Source organism: Camelus dromedarius, chromosome 7 (assembly GCF_036321535.1).
Source record: "Camelus dromedarius isolate mCamDro1 chromosome 7, mCamDro1.pat, whole genome shotgun sequence".
Classification (NCBI taxonomy): domain Eukaryota; kingdom Metazoa; phylum Chordata; class Mammalia; order Artiodactyla; family Camelidae; genus Camelus; species Camelus dromedarius.
The window spans coordinates 39,042,754-39,062,236 of NC_087442.1; the positions used below are offsets into that span (position 1 = coordinate 39,042,754).

Genomic DNA, 19,483 nt, shown 5'->3' on the forward strand with positions numbered 1-19,483 from the left:
TTATTGGTTTCGCTGAATTACTGACCTGAAAGTACTTAAAGAAAGGTATAAGAAAATAGTTAGCTTTTAGCAGGTGTATTTAGTTACATGTAAACAAAGATCTCTTTAGTGAATATGTGCATTAGCTAAGCATGATCTGATCTTTATCATATAAAGCAGTTTATAGAAAACACTTTTTTACCTTGTTTTGCTTTCTATAAAACTAAGCAGCTTAGAGGGAAGGGATATAGCTCAATGGTAATACACATGCTTAGCATGCACAAGGGCCCAGGTTCAAGCCCCAGTGCTTCCATTTAAAAAAACAAAATCTAAGCAGCTTACTGACAACTATAATTTAATGATTAAGTTATTCATTTATTTCTAGTTATTACAACTAAAGGAAAAGTATTATGCTATTGAAATTGATCCTGTTCTTACTATAGAAGAGAAGTACCCTTATATAGTAGAATGGTAAGTGTGTGTTGGGTGATGGGGGGATTAAAAATATAAAATAACACTAGTGACAACTAATGGTGTATTTTACCCCTGAACTGTATATAAATAGATTCCTAAGTTATCCAGTGAGTTCGAGCAGTGATTAAATATGACAAAATGAACTCTTTTATTACTGCAGCAGTCTAAAATTTGTTCTTTTTTTTAAGATGAATGTCAGTGGGGATAAATTAAAAAATCTGCACTCAAGCCTTAAATTAAAAACAAGAAAAAAATTTTTAAGTGTATGTACAGATGTGACTGAATGTGTAAAGAAAAAGAATTAGGGTTTAAATTGACTATGAACTCAGTTGGAGCCAGCATAGTTACTGAGAAATGAACCTCTGAAGTTGGTCGAATTAATCAAAATGCAGCATTCCAAGCAGACCACAGTGGCAGCATTGTGTTGAGTCCTGAGAGAATACTCTTAAGAGAAATGTTGACAACCTTGGGCTGTGTCAAAGGAGTCCACTTAGATAATCGCAGGAATTGGAGTCATCCCACTTGATGAAGATTTCAAGGAACAGAGAGTGCTTTGATTTGAGAAGCAACAAGTTGTGGTTTCATAGTCTTAAAAGCTCAGGAATGATGTTTTTGGTCTTCATTATCCCATTACCTAACCTTGCACACTTAATCGGTGTTCATGATGTGAAACATTGAAAAGAGGTTACAGTTACTCTACATGCCTGTCAAAACAGAACTGAAATTAGACTTGGAAGACTTAAACAGATTGATTTCAACATGATGAAAGAAAGGACTGTCCAGCAATTAGAATTTTCTAGCAATGGAATAAGCTTCCCTAGGACAGTGAGCTCACTAACATGATAGGAGCTGACCAGAGAGGAGGGTCATTTAGGAATATGACAGGTAGATTCTTAGATATCAACTGGAGAGGTTCTAAAGGCCTATTATACTGAGATGCTATAATTACAGCATCACCACCAGTGATGTAATTACAGAGCACCTATGTGTAAATCTTTCCATAACAAGGATTTTCTCTTGCTTACTAGGCAACATCTTCAGTCCTAAGGCATAGTGTGAAAATTCAGACCACAAACAGGTGGAAAAAAATGGCTTTGCTCTAATTCTTACTGCAATTTAGAGAAATGATTATACCTCCCTAGCTTTGATTCAATTCTTATCTATAGACTGAGGAAAGGTTTACACCTAGTATCCTGTCATTGTCTTATTAATACCTTTAAACTAAATCAGGGTTTGAGAACTGGGAAATAACAGTAAGAGTATGTGTATTATATTTTGAGGCACATAGGATACACATTCATTAGTGATTAATTTAAATCTCTAAAATTTAAATCCAAAATTATGATGAATGAAAGACTCATTTTCTCATACTGAAGAATGATTTTTAAATAAAGATACTAGTTTTAATTTGCTTTGATATTCTCTTTATGCTTATCAGGTATACTAAATCACATGGTTTGCTTGTTGAACAGGCTTTACCAAAAGCCAAACTTAAAGAAATTGTAGAAGAATCTGACATTATGCTCAAGTAAGTTTCTTGGGTGTTTTTTGTTATTTAATTGTCTACATGCTTGAACTGTTATTATTTATATGTATTCAAGGGTGTATTTTTATTAAAATAACCTATCACAGTATTACATATAAAAATGTACCCAAAATATGCCACCTATCATAAAACAGTGGTGAAACAAGAAATTTAGAATAACGTAATAGATCTTGATGTGGGGAATAAGAGCCCTAGGAGATTTAAGTATGAATTTGCATTTCTTTTTTACAGATTAAAAATTTCAAGACTAACTTAAAAATTTCTGAAACCAAGACCATTTTGAAATATTTTAGTAAAATACTTTTGAAAGATATGAAATATTAAAGGAATGTATATAGATCAACATGAAAAAGATTTTTTAGCCCGTCACTCTGTTTCTGTTACATGGTCTGCTTTCTGAATTCTCAAACTCCCCTTGAAAACTACTGTCTCTGGGAAAGGTGAATATGTTTTAGCAGATAATAAAAATATTTGTAATACATGAATTATAGGATATAAACAGTTTTAAGCTTTTTTTCAATACTGTTTACCACCTCTTAAATTTTTGAACTCATTAAGCAAATATGATGATACGATTTCTTTTTTTACTTTTTTTTGATGGTGCTGCTACATTTTAAGGTGATCTCCCTCTAAGGAGGAAAGCATTAAATTGTCAAAGAGTGTGAGGACAGCTAGTAAGTATTTTGTTCCTTTGTAGGCAACTTAACCTATAGTCCAGGAGCAGTAAAAAAGGTTTTGATTTTAAGATCAAGACATTACCTACAGCTGCCAGATGTTAGGTAGGAGAGATGCCGGATGTAGTAGCCTAGTTCCTGCCACTCTCCTTTCCTAACAGCTGGGAGTAGGTGAGCAAGATGACAAGCAGGAGGTCTTCCAGCTCACCCAAAGTGGGTTTTTCAATATGTGGTTCAGTTATTTGCTGTTAAATGGTGTACATTCTGAATTGTAGGTTTATATACATGTTCAGTACAAGTCTTAAATCATCTAATTTGTACTATTAGAATTTATTGAAAGGATGGTAAAGAGTTAACCAGTTTGAAAAACTTGTACTAGTAGTGTCATAGACATCAATAACAACAGCCCTCTTGGGTAGTATTTTTGAAACAAGAATATAAATTAGCCATAGAATCAAGTAGAAATATTTAGCTTTTTTAACTTCTAGGTGAAAAGGAGATATGTCTTACTCTTTAACACTCACTTCCTCCATATTACAGGGAAGGATATGAGAATTTCTTTGATAAGCTCCAACAGTACAGTATCCCTGTGTTCATATTTTCGGCTGGTATTGGTGATGTACTAGAGGAGGTTATCCGTCAAGCTGGTGTCTATTATCCAAATGTCAAAGTAGTGTCCAACTTCATGGATTTTGATGACAATGTAAGAATATCAAATCATTCTTCATAATTTTAATATCAAATCATTTTAATCATGTAAATGCATTTTAATTTATTATTTAATGTATATCTGTTAAATTAGGCCAAGTTGATAGGCCTACTGTGGGACTCATCATCTCTCCCAGGGTTCTTGTATATCCATTTTTAAAAATAATATACCATTCTTAAACTTATTTCCAAAGCTATAGACTAACAATAAAATTAGTAAAACTTCTTTTAAAGTAATTTAATGTAGCAATTCTGAACACTTAATATCCATAGATTGAAAAAAAATGAATAAGAACTGGCATTATTTGAATGGGTTCTAAGAAAGACACTATATTATGATATACATAAAATGGGACCTTTTGGTTAGAAAACAAATGAAAAGTAGAAATTGGGTTTTCAATGCATTGTGTTTAACATTTAAAGTAGTCTCTAGAAAGTCATTAACTTCTTAGAGCCCTTCTTACCTATCATAAATGTGAAAATACAACAAGTAGAACTTGCAGAACCTATTGTTTCAAAGGATTTATATTTTTAATAGGGGCTGCTCAAAGGATTTAAAGGGGAACTAATTCATGTGTTTAACAAGCATGATGGCTCCTTGAAGAATACAGAGTATTTCAATCAACTAAAAAACAACAGCAACATAATTCTGCTGGGAGACTCCCAAGGGGACTTAAAAATGGCAGATGGAGTAGCCAATGTTGAATACATTCTGAAAATTGGATATCTAAATGATAGAGTAAGTATACAAATCTGTTATTTAGTTTTATTTTTTTACAAAATTTAGATGAAACTATAGGCAGTTGTTACCAAAGGTGCCTGAGAAAGTAGTTATTTTAAAGATATTTTGATTGCTTTTTATCCCACTACTTTGGTGATTATTAAAGGAGTTGATGTGCACATATGCATGCTTTAGGTATTGGGTGAGGTAGAGTGTACATTTTAAGCGAGGCGTCTCTGACCTCTCCCCACTAGAAGCCAGTATCATTCCCTAGTCACGAGAATCAAAAATGTCTCTAGGTATTGCCAAATGTTCCTTGGGCACTGTCTCCCCAGTTGAGAACCACTGGGCAAGAAAGAAACCATTTCAGAAGCAAAGCCACCATATGGTTAATTTTCTATGTCAATGAGTCTTAACGTTTTGAAAGTATTTCTTCATGTCAAAGGTTTTATGAAAACCAATTTAATTTACTACATTTGCCCAGAAGATCTAACATAACAGTGAGATTTATCCTGAGATTATTTACTTCTCCTTGCATATTAATTTTTATGATTTTTTGGTTGTTAATTAGGTGGATGAGCTTTTAGAAAAGTACATGGAATCTTACGATATTGTTCTAGTAAAAGATGAATCCTTGGAAGTAGCCAACTCTATCTTACAGAAGATCCTATGAACAAGCATTCTTTAAGAGGACCTCTCACCTGTGGGTACAACTGATGCAAGAGCTGCTCATCTGTTCATCTTGCTAAAAGACATTTATTTATAATATATTCTTACTCTTGAAGTTTTCCCTCTACATTACTGAAGTATTTTCAGATTTGTTGAATCCATCAACTGGAAGCTCCTTTTTCTCCACATCTCTCAACACACTCCTCACCGTATTTTTTAAGAGATTTTAAAAAATCTTAGAGCAAAAATTACTTAGAGCAAAAAAATAACTCCCTACATTTCCATAGTGAATTTTGTAGCTTAATGTTATTATGAAGTTTTTGAGGAGTCTTTTTACATTGGGAAAGTTTGTGGGAGTTTTAAAAGTTTTATGAAATGGTGAAATAATGTGCATGATTTTAAATGTTACCATTTTTATAATTTGGGTGAATTATGCTAATGGTATTACCGTCTTCTAAAATTGTGTTTTGTTTGGTTATTTTGTTTAGTGAAAATCAACATATACCAAAAATATTGGCACTTGATGTTTGAAAAAAATCCTTTGGTATCTACGTGTCACTAATCATTATAAAATGTTCTGTATGGAAGCACTGATGATAAACATGAAATGAAAAGCCTTTTTAATTCTGTGAAGACTATTATTATTTATCCAACAAATACTCATTCAACAAAACGTGCCATGTTTTTCTTGTGTGTGTATGATGTATGAATCCTAGTGTCCTTGTCATAGTGGCTATTTAGATTATTTTCAAATTGACACACCATAAGAATAAAAAGATTTTTGCAGAGAAAATTTAATCTACTCTTCAGAAAATACTGTGGCCTGGGAAAATTGTTTTCCACCAATGAAAATATTAGTAAAAGAAGATACTTCATTGTAAGTCTAAGCATTTCAGAAACAGCCACAGGCAGGGAACAAAATGTAGCTGTGTGTCCTGGTGAGGTTAGGAACCAACATTCATCTCTGTAGCCTGAGTTCCATTCAGAGATTTGCCATTGTGATAACTTTGATCCTGACTCTAGCTCTTGAACTGCAGAGTCTATAAGCAACTAATTAGTTTTCTTAGCATCTGAACTATGATACAGACAAAGCATGATCCAACTGGTTCTGGACGTCCAGTGTGGTCAATAATTTCTAGTCTAATCAGATACGGAAGGTCTCATGGTGCAAACTTTTTTACTGTGGTACCCCATCCTTATCCTTCATCACTGCTTCTCCTTTTTATAATAATGAAACAAAGTATGCACTGGCAGAAAGTAGACTGTTCCTGCTTAGGTATTTCCAGAATGGAACTCAAAACCAAACTTCCTGCTTTAAAGCAGATAGCATAGCATGGGAGTATCAATTACCTGCAGGGCTTTTTCATATAGAAAATAGTTGGGCATCTCTGATCTAATGATAGCTCTTTACCCCCGTATTTGCTGTTAGAGCCTTCCATATTGGCTGTTTTCCAAAGAAGTTTATAGTATGCTTCCACAAATAAGCATTTTGCATGGTGTAAATGTAAAGAAGTCTGAAGGTATGCCTTGCATTCTAGTCATGGCTCAGTCTTTTACTAAGACTGTAGGTCAGTCACCTCCCAATAAAATGAAGGCCATGAAAGCAGTCTCCATAGCCTCTTCTAGCCACTACCAAGATAACTCGATTATCAACCCAAGGCCCACGACTCTTCCACTATACACTCATGAACCTATCATATCTCACTGCCCCTGATGTTAGTGATATTTAAAATATTTGTTTTCAAATTTAATTTTCAAAGCAATTTAATGTAGCCGTTAGGAAATGGGCCATAGAGTCAGACTGCCTGGATTTGCATACAAGTGGTATCATATGATATTTGTCTGACTTACTTCACTTAGTATGATAATCTCTGGGTCCAAATAGCATTATTTCATTCTTTTTTATGGCTGAGTAGTATTCCATTATATATTCACATATATATTTTACCACTTGTATGCAGAATCTAAAATTGAAACAAATGAACTTATTTACAAAACAGGCTTACAGACAGAAATATGAGATGTGTGTGTGTGTGTGTGTGTGTGTATATATATATATATATATGTATACTTCTTTATGCAATCATCTGTCAGTGGACATCTAGGTTGCTTCCATGTCTTAGCCATTGCAAATAGTGTTGCTGTGAACATTGGGGTGCATGTATCTTTTCAAATTAGAATTTTCTCCAGATATATACCGAGGAGTAGGATTGCTGGATCATATGGTAAGTCTGTTTTTAGTTTTTTAAGGAAACTGCATACTGTTTTTCATAGTGGCTTCACCAATTTACATTCCCACCAACTGTGTAGGATGGTTCCCTTTTCTCCACACCCTCTCCAGCATTTATCATTTGTGTAATTTTTAATGATGACCATTCTGACCAGTTTCAGTTGGTACCTCATTGTAGTTTTTTTCCCCCACTTATTTTTAGTATTTTTATTGATTGAAGTATATTCAGTTTACAGTGTGTCAATTTCTGGTGTACAGCATAATGTTTCAGTCATACATATACATATATTCCTTTTCATATTCTTTTTCACCATATGTTACTATAAGATATTGAATATCATCCCCTGTGCTATACAGAAGAAGCTTGTTGTTTATCTATTTTATATATAGTAGTTGATATTTGTAAATCTCAAACTCCCAATTTATCCCTTCTTATCCCCTTTCCCCCTGGTAACCAACCATAAGTTTATTTACTATGTCTGTGAGTCTGTTTCTGTTTTGTAGATAAGTTCATTGTTGTCTTTTTTCTTTTTTTAGAATCCACATATGAGTGATGTCATATGGTATTTTTCTTTATCTTTCTGGCTTACTTCACTTAGAATGAGAATCTCCAGGTCCATCCATGTTGCTGCAAGTGGCATTATTTTATTCTTTATGGCTGAGCAGTATTCTATTATATAAATATACTACAGCTTCCTTATCCAGTCATCTGTCAATGGACATTCCGGTTGTTTCTGTGTCTTGGCTATTGTAAATACTGCTGCTATAAACATTGGGGTGCATGTGTCTTTTCAAATTAGAGATTCTTCCGGATATATGGCCAGGAGTGGGATTGCTGGATCATATGGTAAGTCTATTTTTAGTTTTTTATTTCCCATACTGTTTTCCATAATGGCTGCACCAAACTACATTCCCACCAACAGTGTAGGAGGGTTCCCTTTTCTCCACACCCTTGCCAGCATTTATCATTTGTGTAATTTTTAATGATGACCATTCTGACCAGTTTGAGTTGATATGTAGTTTTGATTTGCATTTTTCTGATAATTAGCATTGTGGAGCATCTTTTCATGTGCCCATTGGCCATTTGTATGTCTTCACTGGAGAAATGTCTGTTTAGGTCTTCTGCTCTTTTTTTGATTAGGTTGCTTGTTTTTTTGAGTTGTATGAGCTCTTTGTATATTTTGGAAATTAAGCCCTTGTCAGTCACATCACTTGCCAATATTTTCTCCCAGTCCATAGGTTGTCTTTTCATTTTGCTTATGGTTTCCTTTGCTGTGCAAAAGCTTATGAGTTTAATTAGGTCCCATTTGTTAATTTTTGCTTTTATTTCTGTTGCCTTGGTAGACTAATGTAGGAAAACATTGCAACAATTTACATCAGAGAATGTTTTGCCTATGTTCTCCTAGGAGATTTGTGGTTTCCTATGTTATGTTTAAGTCTTTAAGCCATTTTCAGTTTATTTTTGTGTATGGTGTGAGGGAACGTTCTAACTTCATTGATTTACATGCAGCTGTGCAGCTTTCCCAACACCAACTACCACCAGTAGTTGTCAATTTCAAATTTTACTTTGTGAGGAAAGCAGTTTTGAGTGCTAAGGGTCACAATTTTGAAGAAAATAGGGGAGGGGGACTAGTTTGTCAGAGAAAGAAAACTAGCTTGCACCAGAGATATCATTAGAAATCTACATTCCATGGTGTGTTTAAAAGACACTAAAGTTGATTAGGTAGATTATTGAAGGTTTTTTTTAACCAAACTTGAGGTTCAGGGTTTTCTCTTTGGTAATACCCTATGAGAATCAGGAAGGAGAGGATACATGTGATCTTGAATGACTAAGCCTGAAACTTTCCCAAGGTTGCCCCAGAATTCAGCAGTCCTGCTGTATTTTGTACTTAGTCTGGTATTTCAGTACGAAGTTTAAAAGATGAATGCCTGAGGTATAAAGGACACAGGCTTCGAAATTGGTCATACCTGGATATGAGTCTTTGATTCTGCCTATGACATGGAGTAAGTTTTCAAGTTTTCTAAGCCTTGATTTCCTCATCTGTAAAGTGGCATATTAATTCAAGAGGGAAGGATTAAATGAATCATTCAACAAATACGTTAAGTCCTTACTTTGTATTAGGTTCTAGAGAAACAGTAGTTAAATCAGACATGTTTCCTGCCCTCATGTAGCTTCCATCCTAATGGATGAGACAAAAGGAGAAAAGAACTAAAGCATAAATAAGGCAAACACTATGAAAAAAATACAACTAACAAGGGACCTATTTTAGATAGGGTAGTCAGAGAAAGCTCTGATGTGATATTTAAGCCAAAGCCTGAAGGATTACAAGGAGCCAGCTGTGTGAGGAGCTGAGGGGGCAGATTTCCAAGGAGAGGGAATGCATGTGCAAAAGCCCCAAGTAAGAACTGAGAACTGATCTAACAGTCTTAGGAGCAAAGAGAAGAATGGCATCAGATGAGTAGGAGAGGGGCGGGTGCCAGATTACAGGGCTTTGTAAATCATAATAAACTTAGTTTTACTTTCCCTGTGAAGGAGTGCCATGATCACAGTTGGTGACAAGTGACGAATGGACTGGTAGGGGCAGATACAGGTCCTACCCAACCCCCTACATGTGAAAGTAGTGTTCCTATGAAACTTTTCCTAAGCCAAAATGATGTAAAGCAAAGAAGCAGTTACCTTAGGACACATCTTGCTAACAGAGGCACAAAAGAGATCAAGCACAGAGGCTCACATACAGTTCAAAGCTATGGCAGCTTGATACTGAGTGTAGTTCCTGAGGAAGGAGCTTGGCGGTGCCTCTCGCTGTTGGGGCTGCACATTCCCTCTACAACACTGAATGTGGTTCTTGCTTTGCACCTTTTTGTAAAAGCAAAAATCCTCCTGGGATTTCTTTCAGTTAGTGAAGATAGATATGTCAAATTTAAGTCTTTCATAAAAGCAAAGTGGCGTAAAGTGAACTACTGAAAAGCAGGGGGTTCCCGTATACCCAAGCAAACAAATAAGGGAGTACTGCAGAATTCCAAACTAGAAATTATGGTAGGTTGGCAGAACCGGGGCAGTGGAGCTGGAGAGAAGTAGATCATTTGCAATAGTTTAGATTTAGAAATGATCAGCCTTGCTGTTGGATTAAATATGGCAGTGGTGAGAGAATAGGGTGCTCCCAGGTGTCTGATTTGAGTAAATGAGTGCAACAGAAGAATGAGAGGAATAGGCTTGGCTGGAGGGTGCTGGGAAGGGAGTGGACCATTCTATTGGACACTCGCAGTTCAAGGTGACTGAGATATACAAGGGAATATACCAAACAGGTACCTAGCGCTCAAAGAAGAAATTTTGAAATGCATAAATTTTGGATATTTTTTGTATTCAAGTGACATTTAAATATGACCACTGTAAGCTGGAAGGAATCCGCTGACCTATTGAAATTCCAACATTAAGGAAGAGGACCACACAGAATCAAACACTGTTTTAGTAAGCATAGATTTATATCCACAACTAGCAATAAATAATTGGGAGCAGTATTCTTATTTTATATAAAGACCCCAGATCTCCAAGAGGTCCAAGGGAAGAAAGCTTCAAAGAAAGCAATTTTGTTCCTAGAAACCTAGGATTTTAAAGTGCTTATGTATAATCTTGTAGTCTGGCCAGCTTCCCTGCCAAAATGGCATATGTTCCCTTAGCAATGAGAAGAATGGAAGTGCCAGGCAGCACTCAACAATAAGCCAAAGATTTAGAAAGATAAACACTGCAAAAAATATCTGAAAGATACCACTTACATGTGGAGTAAAAAAAAATGTTGAAATCATAGAAACAGTTAAAAAAAAAATGTGGTTACCAGGGTAGGGAAGTAGGTAAAGGGGTACAAACTTCAGCTATAATAAGGTCTGGATCTAATATTTAACATGGTGACTATTGCATAGCTGAGATTTGCTGAAGAGTAGAACTTAAATGTTCTCCAAAAAAGGGGGGTTGTTTGTGTTAATTAACTAAATGGGGGAATCCTTTCACAATGTATATTTATATCAAATGATCACATACACTTGAAATGTCTTACATTTTGATAATGATACCTCAGTAAAGCTCAAAAACAAAGGCCAGATACCCAAGAAGAGCCAATATTTCAGTCTTGAGTCTGAAGGCCAGAAAACACCAATGTTCCAGCTCAGCAGTCAGGCAGACAGCTTAAGTACAAAAGCAAAAATAAGCTTAAGTTTCCTTCCATTCTTGAAGCTCTTAAGGCCCACCGCCCTTCATTTCCCCAGAGAAACTCTATTCAGTCAGTCTGTCTCCACCACTGTAGAAAATAGCCAGTGAAGAAATTCAAAGAGGACCAACTAAAGATCTAGGGTAAGAGAATAAGCACAAGATTTTTATCTTCATAAAGATAAGTAAGCATAATAAAGTGTTATAGGTCAAGTGCATTCCAAAGGACAATTCAATTTAGCAGAGCATTAACCTATCTAGTGCACTTATGGGAATTCTGTTAAATGAGAAATCTGCGTGACTGTGCTCTGTAGAAGAGGGTGAGGGAACATCAATGACAGCTGCAGGAGCAGCCAGGAAGCCCACGAGTACCTCCTTCACCTCCCAAAAGCACACACAGTCCCTGCAAAGAGTAAACCATAACATTTGCTTTTTAAAATATATATGTAGATATACATGTTTTCCCTATACACATGCCAGTTAGCCTCCATTTGCTTTGACCCCAACCCCCACCAGCGTCATTCTCCACCTTCCTCTGCACCCCAAAACGCTGATCTCTGAGAACAGCAGCCCCTAAGCTCCTTGCCCTCTGGTTTCAGATTGGCTTCAGCTAATTGGAGCCAGTGCAGGACAAAGGATGGGCGTTTCTTCCCTCACTCCTCTGCTACAGTGCCAGCCTCAGTTCTGGGAGTAGCTGTGTCCGTCCACAACTGCCAGGCAGCCCCACCTGGACTCCCCTTGATCCTTCAAGCCCACGGGGTGGAATAGCTTCCTGCTGTTGCTGGTCAACAGTCACGGGTACCTCGACATCCTGCCCACACTTCTGTAAAGAGTTCTCTTCAGAAGTCCTATATGAGGGTGTGTTTCCAGCTAGGACCCTCACTGACCTACCCTCCCTATATACTATACAGTTGTCTCCTTCCAATTCTCCTTTCAATTCAGTCCTGCTGAGTTTTTATCAAGGGGATTCTGATGGCATGGTGTATTCTCATGGGCTACATGAGCCTTCAAATAAAACACCACAAAAACTGATGATGTAATTCATTACTTTATAGGTCAAAAGTTCATTTTCCAACATTTATTCCATTGAATGAGTGCAGAGCATCTTCATGAACTATCTCAGGGTTACATCAGTACAAAATAGTTTAAATTAGTAAAACAAAGCAGTTTCAAAAGGAAAATCATTGATTACTTCAGGGTAAGTGCCACCACCACTTGGGAACAGAGGACATTAGGAGGCAGCAAGGTGGTTACTGCATAACGTGGGGACAGGCCAGCAGGAACACTGTTCTACACAGAGGCCCACAGGCCTTAGGGCACCTCCCTCTCCAGGGCATGTATGAGCAGCAGAAATACATCACTCTGTTTATGCTCATCTGTTGGGATGACATTTCCACCTTGGCCACAGTGAGATACTCACCAGTTCTCCATGTATCCATCTGATTGAAGGATTCAGGGCAGGAAGACAGTGCAATAGGACAGAGTGAAGGGAATAAGAAAGTGAAGCAGATACCCTTATGTGACAAATGCAGAATCAAATTCTCTACTCATGGTCCAAGAAGTCTTTCCTTTGGTCTGCTGATTTTCTTTTTAACCTCCAAGTTACCCAGCCAATAGGAAGACCACAGTGAGGTGGGGTGTGATTAACTAGAAAAGTAAGTGTGTGAGTGTATGTGTGTGTGTACTGAGGGACAGTGGAGGCTGGGCACTACCAAGTGGGAAGAGTTTTCTTGGGCTATCTGGGTCCTGCTGAGGCATGCCCTCTGTCTTTTCTGCCCATCTGGAGAACACTTTTAAAACACCAGCAGGCTAAAAAAATTTTTAATCCTCTTCATATAAGTAACCTAGACACTTTTTCTTCCGTTCCCTCCAAGATGGTTATAACTTCTGTATGACACTATTTTCCTTTAATAACAAAACTACCCAGAAGGCTCACAAAACAATGGCTGACAATGCAGCCTTTTCGATATTCTCCACAGCCCATGCTAAGGCACCTGCACTGATTTTGTTTAGCATCAGCCTAAAAGTCTCACCATGTGTATCAACCCACCATGATGTATGTCCCAGGTACTATGTGACCCATGTACTACTTGCTGACGATTCTCTTCTGAGAGACCCTCACTGCACTTTATGCCACGACAGAGGGCTTGGTGTCACACAAGTGGCTCATGTCAGGTTTAGAGTTCGTCGTGTTTGGCCTCCTGGTCTTTGAGTTTAAATTCCTCAGCTGTGACCTTCCCGTCTCCATTCCGGTCCTGGTTGGTGAACATATTCTTCACAATCATCTCAGCATCAAATCCAGGAGCGAGTTTCCCTTTGCCAGATGCCACCTGGCCATGAATGTACTCTGAGAACTGGAGAGAAAGGGGACAGGATAGACCATGAGATACAGCAGCCAAGAATACCAAGCCGGAGCCTGAGCAGAGCAGCCTGAGGGCAGTAAGTCTGAGCCAGCAGAACAGACAAAATCTAAGGAGCTATATGACCTGGGTTTTTCCCTCCATATGCAGGTTAAAAACCCCTGAAGAAATGATTCCAGGACCCCTTAGGTCCCAGGCAGCCAATACACAGCAGCCACTGAAACTATCCCCTTTCCCCAAATCAACACTTAATTTTAGACCAAAGGCCAATCCCCTAACCACCCTCGCCTTTGAGAACATGCTGCCTGTGTTCATTCATTCATTCACTCATTCACACAATAAAAACTTACTATCTACCATGTGCTGAGCACCATCCTAGACCCTGGAGATACATCAATAAACATACAAAATATCCTGCCCTTGGAATTCTAGTACATGCTAGTGGAAAAGACACGCAATTAAAAAGGAACTTTTTTTTAAAGTGAACTATAAAGTTGGAAAGTGAAATTCTCCAGAGAAATGAAAAGTAGAGCCAAGTGAGGAAGATCAAGTAGAGGTAGGGGAACGGGTTGAAGTATCAATTCAGTGGTCAGGGTAAGACCCCAGTGAGAAAGACAGACTTGTGCAAAGGCTTGAAGGAAGTGAGAATGAGCCCAACAGTTATCCAGGGGAATTTTTCTTCTGAGCAAAGAACAGCTGGTGCAAAGACCTGGGATGGGTGGATGCCCAGTGTGTTCACAGGACAGCGAGAGGAGAGTCACTGGGGAGGAGGTTACAGCAAGCAGATGGTGGGGGGCCTTTGTAGGGCCTAACAGGCCACTGTAAAGACTAGGAAATGGGGGCTGGGTATGGTCAGGCCACTCAAGATGGCTGTTCTCTTGCTCTTTGTACATCCTGTGCTCCACCAGTCCCTGCTTCACCTACACCCTACACACAAGAATGTGCTTGCCCCCTGCCCCAGCCAGAGATTGTTCTGATCCTTAGTCCAGAACAGCTCCACCTGCTAGTTTATTAAAGGGAAGCATCTGTCCTCATGATGTCGTTAACATGAGGGGCTGTGAGGGACAAGTCCCAGCTGCTGGTTTCCCAGGTAACTGAAAAGCCAATGCGACGTCAGTTCCCCCTATAAATGGTAGCCTCCTTCTCCCCCAGGTAGTGAAGATCCCTGCCATGTCCTTGCTGTCTGCGGTACATAGTGGGGTGTCGCTCCAGGACCTTTTGCTGCAAACATGTAAGATCCCCTGTCCAATAAGTTGTTGATGTCTCTGTCACTGTCTGTTTCTTCAGTCTTGAGGCTGGGCAACCATGAGGCTTTCAGGCCTGCAAGGTGCAGCCCAACAGGAGGCTTCTCCAGGGTTCTGAACTGAAGCAGGCCATGACCCAGCTTCTGTTTTAGAAGGGTCACTCTGGCTGTTGTGAGGGGCAAGGGTGAGAGCAGGAAGACCTTTGCAGAGGTCCAGGCGGGACCTGCACTAAGATGCTACGGAGCACAGGTGATGAGAAGTGGTCAGGTTCTGGATATACTTTCAAGATAGAGCTAGAATAACTTCCTGATGGATTTACTATAACCTGTGAGAGGAAGAGAGGAATCAGACTGCTGAGCGCTCTCACCTGAGCAACTAGAAGGAAAGCATTGCCATCAACTGAGATGGGGAAGGCTTTGGGTGAAGCACGTTCAGCAGGGTGGATCATCAGGGGTCAGTAAATGAAGATGTTGAATTGGCAGTTGGATATGTGAGTGTGAAATAGTGAAGGAGAAGATGGGGCCGGAGATACTGATCTGGAAGTCATCGGGACAAGGATGGTAAAGACAACGGGACTGGCTGAGGCCACCAAGGGAGTGAGGGAAAGGGGGACAGGAGCTCAAGTTCAGGACTTAGCCCACAGCACTCCACCATGAAGAGCCCAGGGAGAAGACTCCTGAAAAGAAGCTACCAGTGAGGCAGGAGGAACACTGAGAAGCCCTGGCATCCAGAAGCCGGGGGAAGAAGGCGGCCCACAAAGGAGTCCGCTGCGATGAAGTAGCGTGAGCACTGACCGCTGGAGTCAGCTCCCTAGCAAGACCAGGTTCAGTGGTGTGGAAGGATAAAAAGCTGACAGGAGTGGTGGGAAAGAGATGAGGAGGAAAGGAACTGGAGGCAGGGAGGACAGACAACTCTTGAGGTTTTTGCTATAAAGACAGAAAAGAAAGAAAAGATGTGTCAAGAGAAGGGGAAATAGCAGTATGTTCTTATGCTACTGTGGATGACCCAGTAGTAGGCAAATGCTGATGACAGAAGAAAGGGGAGGAGGCTGGAGCTGCATCCTTGAATAAGCAGATGTGGAATAAGCTGGAATTCCCCAGGGCTGTGACAAGACTAGGACTCTATGGCCAGCTCCACAAAGGTGTGTCTGGGGCAGGAGAAACAATACAGGATCTAGATGACCAAGACAGGGGTGTGTATCCCGACTCAAACCACTGGATTGCTGTGCAACCTTGGGCATGTCATTTACCCTCTCTGTGCACAGCTGCTTCTCCTGAAAAACAGGGATGCTTCTCCTGAAAAAACTTGACTGTTGTGAGGGTCAAGCAAGGTGATATATGTGAAAACACTTAGTACAGTGCAGGCCGCAGTGAGCACCCAGGAACTGAAACCATACTTGTGAGACCTGGAATCAAGCCCTATACTTCTCAGGGCCTCAGTTTCTTCAAACAGGGATTGTGAGCTTCAATTTAGAGAGTACATGTGCAAGTGCTTGGTGTGTGAGTGTGCAGGTTACCATCACAAGAAACAAGCACAGGTGTCTTCCTCACTCCGAGAGGCTTCACATACAGGATGGGTCCCCCAGCCCAATAAGGCTTCCTGAGTCCCTTGGGTCCCACCTCCTTTCAGAAAGGTTTCAGTTACCTCTTCAAGGAGGACTTCTCCATCACCATCCTTGTCGATTTCTTCAAAGAGGTTGGCTGACACCTCGCCGTTCCATATGAACATGTACCCTTCTGGCAGGCCGGCCACAAGCTCCAGCAGTTCGATGTCAAACACCAGCACCGCGCTGCCGGGCACTTCTCCATCTGCCGCACGGACAGGGGAGGAGGCAGTGTTAACGACAGGGCTGTGGGCACGCCCCTCTCAACCTCCCCCGCAACCCGGGTTTAGCTGCCTTGTGTTTGGAGCCCTGTCTTGTGAAACCAAGAAAGTTCAGCATCAGCAAGTGGTTTCTCCAAACTGTAGGTAGTGAGTCATGAAATCAATATTGAGGATGATGACCAGCATTGTTTTCAACCAAGGAATAGAATAAAATCAGGGTATACCCAACATAGAAAGGATAGGTATCATTTTATGAAACTTAGTTTCAATTTTATATATAAAACTAAATGTATATGTATATATGTATAAAATTGTATGTTTACGTGTAACAAGTTGGGAGATAAAACGGTTGTCTTGGTGAAAAAACTTTAAAAAGTTTAAAAGCCACCAGTAGAGACTACAGTGGTGGAATTTTTGAATAAATCTAACAGCAGAACTTTAAGAATAATATAGTCTGCCTTAAAATCATGATCCAAGATGTGATTTGTAAACACAAATTCTAGAACAATATATATAGTATGAGTCCAAAAGAATTTATATAAGTACGCGGATATAAGTAAATGTAATATATATAATTTAAAATAATACATATTAGAATTATTTATAATATATCACAGGAGCATGGTCTTACAAACACATATTTTTAAAAGTGTTTCTTCTCAGATTGGGGGAAGTAACAGTATTTTTACAATTATTTAAAAATTGTGAAACAGAGGATCAATCCAAAGTGCCTATCACTTTTCTAAGTTGGCCCTTCATCTCCTCCATATCCTCCATCTCCAGATAGCAGGAGCATAAAAACTGAAAGAGTTCCCACAGCTCCCAAGAGGAGGGCTCATTTTGGCCAAAGTTATGAAATAAACCATAATAGCTGTGAGGGCAACATAAGGCCAGTATTGCCAGAGCTTGAAACCAATCTCTTCACAAGGAAATCTCCTTGGGTAGCTTACAAGTTCAACATCCCACCGTCCTGGGAAACAGTTCCCAAGGAAGCACCTGTCTTGACTAAGAGAAATCACGTGGGAAGCCCCTTCAGGGACATTTCCCACAGGTGGGTTTGAAAAGTCAAGGTTTGTTTCACAAAAACCCCTGCTTAACCCCACTAACATGGTATTAATACTGAATTCACAGGGGTCTTTAATTAAAAATGCTAGACACTTAAAAACCACAGATTCTTTGGGTTTTAAGTGGAAGAAGCATATTGTGGCTCTAAACACAGCGCCTCAAAAGGCACAAACCGCAGACAGGGAATGTGCCCCAAACACCTTTTCACGCAGTTGCACACTCACCCACGCCAGCCTCCCCATAGCCCAGGTGGGGCGGAATGATCACAGTCCGTTTCTCACCAACGCACATCTCTCTGAGACCCATATCCATTCCCAGCACGACTTGTCCAGATCCCAAAACAATATTATACGTTTTGCCCAAATTCCACCTGAAAATGAAACAGAAGAGTCCCTAGTTAGGTCATCAGCCCACTGGTCCTTGAGAGGGTTCTCCTGAGAAGAACACATCACTTCTGTGATCTTTCTGCCAAAGGTACAGATTGCCTGTGGAATCATAAGGAAACATCAGACAAACCCACACTGAGGGCCATTCTGCAAAACAACCAGCCTGAAATTTTAAAAAAATGTTGAGGTGAAAATCAAGGGAAGACTGAGGAGGGACTGTTCAGAATGTTGGAGCGTATTGGAACAGATCCTTTTGCTTAAAAGACCTTAGGAGGACATTTAGCAAAACTCAAGTAGGGACTGAGAATTAAAAGGTAGTAATGTATCAGTGTTAATGTCCTGACTTTAAGGTATGTACTGAATTACGCAGGAGAATGTGTGTGTTCGTAGGAAATGTACACTGAAGTTTTCAGAGGTGATGGGACCTTAGTGGCTTCCTACTCGCCAATGGTTCAGAGGAAAAAAGGTCCTGTGTACTGTTTTGCAATTTTTCTCTTAAGTTTCAATGTTCTAGGCAGAAATTTTCATGAGAATTAAAAAAAATATATAATTAAGATCCTGGGTTTTGGATTCAGCAAGACCTGGGTTTGAATCCTGGTTCTGCCACTTAATTTGACCCTAGGAAATAATAATTTCTCTGTTTCCTCATGCATAAAATGGAGATAACAGTTATTACACAGAATATCCTAAATAGTAAATAGCGTATTATGCGTGGCACAGCAGAGAGCAAGGATAAAGAGCTCAATGGAAGGATGGCCTGCAGGGTGTAAAGTGCTTGTGTCTGTAAAAGTCTGTGACTCCAGAAAAATAAGTGAGAGTTTCACCTGGGCCACGGTTTTAATGATCCTTGATGCCCAAAGTCCTCGGGAATCTAGATGAATAGAAGTTGGCTCAGTCACCTCAGTCACTATCGGAAGTAAATCTATTTCCAGGGGAGTTGGTATAGCTCAGTGGTAGAGCACATGCTTAGCACACACGAGGTCCTGGGTTCAATCCCCAGTACCTCCATTAAAATAAATAAATACATAAATAAATCTAAAAACAAAAAAGAGTAGAAAAGAAAGTAAATCTATTTCCAAATCTATGGCATTCCTATCACTTCCTAAAGGCAAACAGTGGGAATGTTCTTCAACGTCCAGGAAGGAAAGCCTCCCGGATATCTTGGAGCCCCCTTGATGCCCACCACCAGGTGGTGACAACACAACACGAAGGGACTGCTCCTTTGGTCACATCCCATTTCAGGCTCCCGGCCTCCCCTGGGTGCAGGGCTGCTGCCTCCCTCCCTCCTCAAGCTGGTTCTCTGGAGCCGGCAAACCAAAACAGGGTTTGCATTTGTCGTACCTGGGACGAAGCCGAAACAAGGCCACCCCTAGCAGACGACGTCCCCTGTCCTGCCCCCGAC

General features: G+C 39.6%; 3 protein-coding genes across 10 annotated transcripts in view; 2 read left to right on the plus strand and 1 right to left on the minus strand.

The window, feature by feature from the left end:
• Positions 1-5,395, plus strand: part of NT5C3A (5'-nucleotidase, cytosolic IIIA) — a 36,043-nt gene extending 30,648 nt beyond the window's left edge. For all 8 annotated transcript variants that reach the window (XM_010988067.3, XM_010988072.3, XM_010988070.3 and 5 more), the window contains 5 exons: positions 365-450; positions 1,892-1,981; positions 3,214-3,376; positions 3,920-4,120; positions 4,674-5,395. In XM_010988067.3, the coding sequence (XP_010986369.1) occupies positions 365-450; positions 1,892-1,981; positions 3,214-3,376; positions 3,920-4,120; positions 4,674-4,775 (642 nt within the window). In that variant the 3' untranslated portion in view covers positions 4,776-5,395. The remainder of the gene's footprint in view (positions 1-364; positions 451-1,891; positions 1,982-3,213; positions 3,377-3,919; positions 4,121-4,673) is intronic.
• LOC105095863 (RP9 pre-mRNA splicing factor) overlaps positions 1-19,483 on the plus strand; it is a 115,723-nt gene that overhangs the window by 51,148 nt on the left and 45,092 nt on the right. The gene's annotated exons all lie outside the window — the stretch shown is intronic.
• Positions 12,232-19,483, minus strand: part of FKBP9 (FKBP prolyl isomerase 9) — a 38,522-nt gene continuing 31,270 nt past the window's right edge. The window contains exons 8-10 of the mRNA XM_031455154.2: positions 17,920-18,065; positions 16,451-16,614; positions 12,232-13,556 (exon numbers count right to left, since the gene is read on the minus strand). Of these exons, the coding sequence (XP_031311014.1) occupies positions 13,380-13,556; positions 16,451-16,614; positions 17,920-18,065 (487 nt within the window). The 3' untranslated portion in view covers positions 12,232-13,379. The remainder of the gene's footprint in view (positions 13,557-16,450; positions 16,615-17,919; positions 18,066-19,483) is intronic.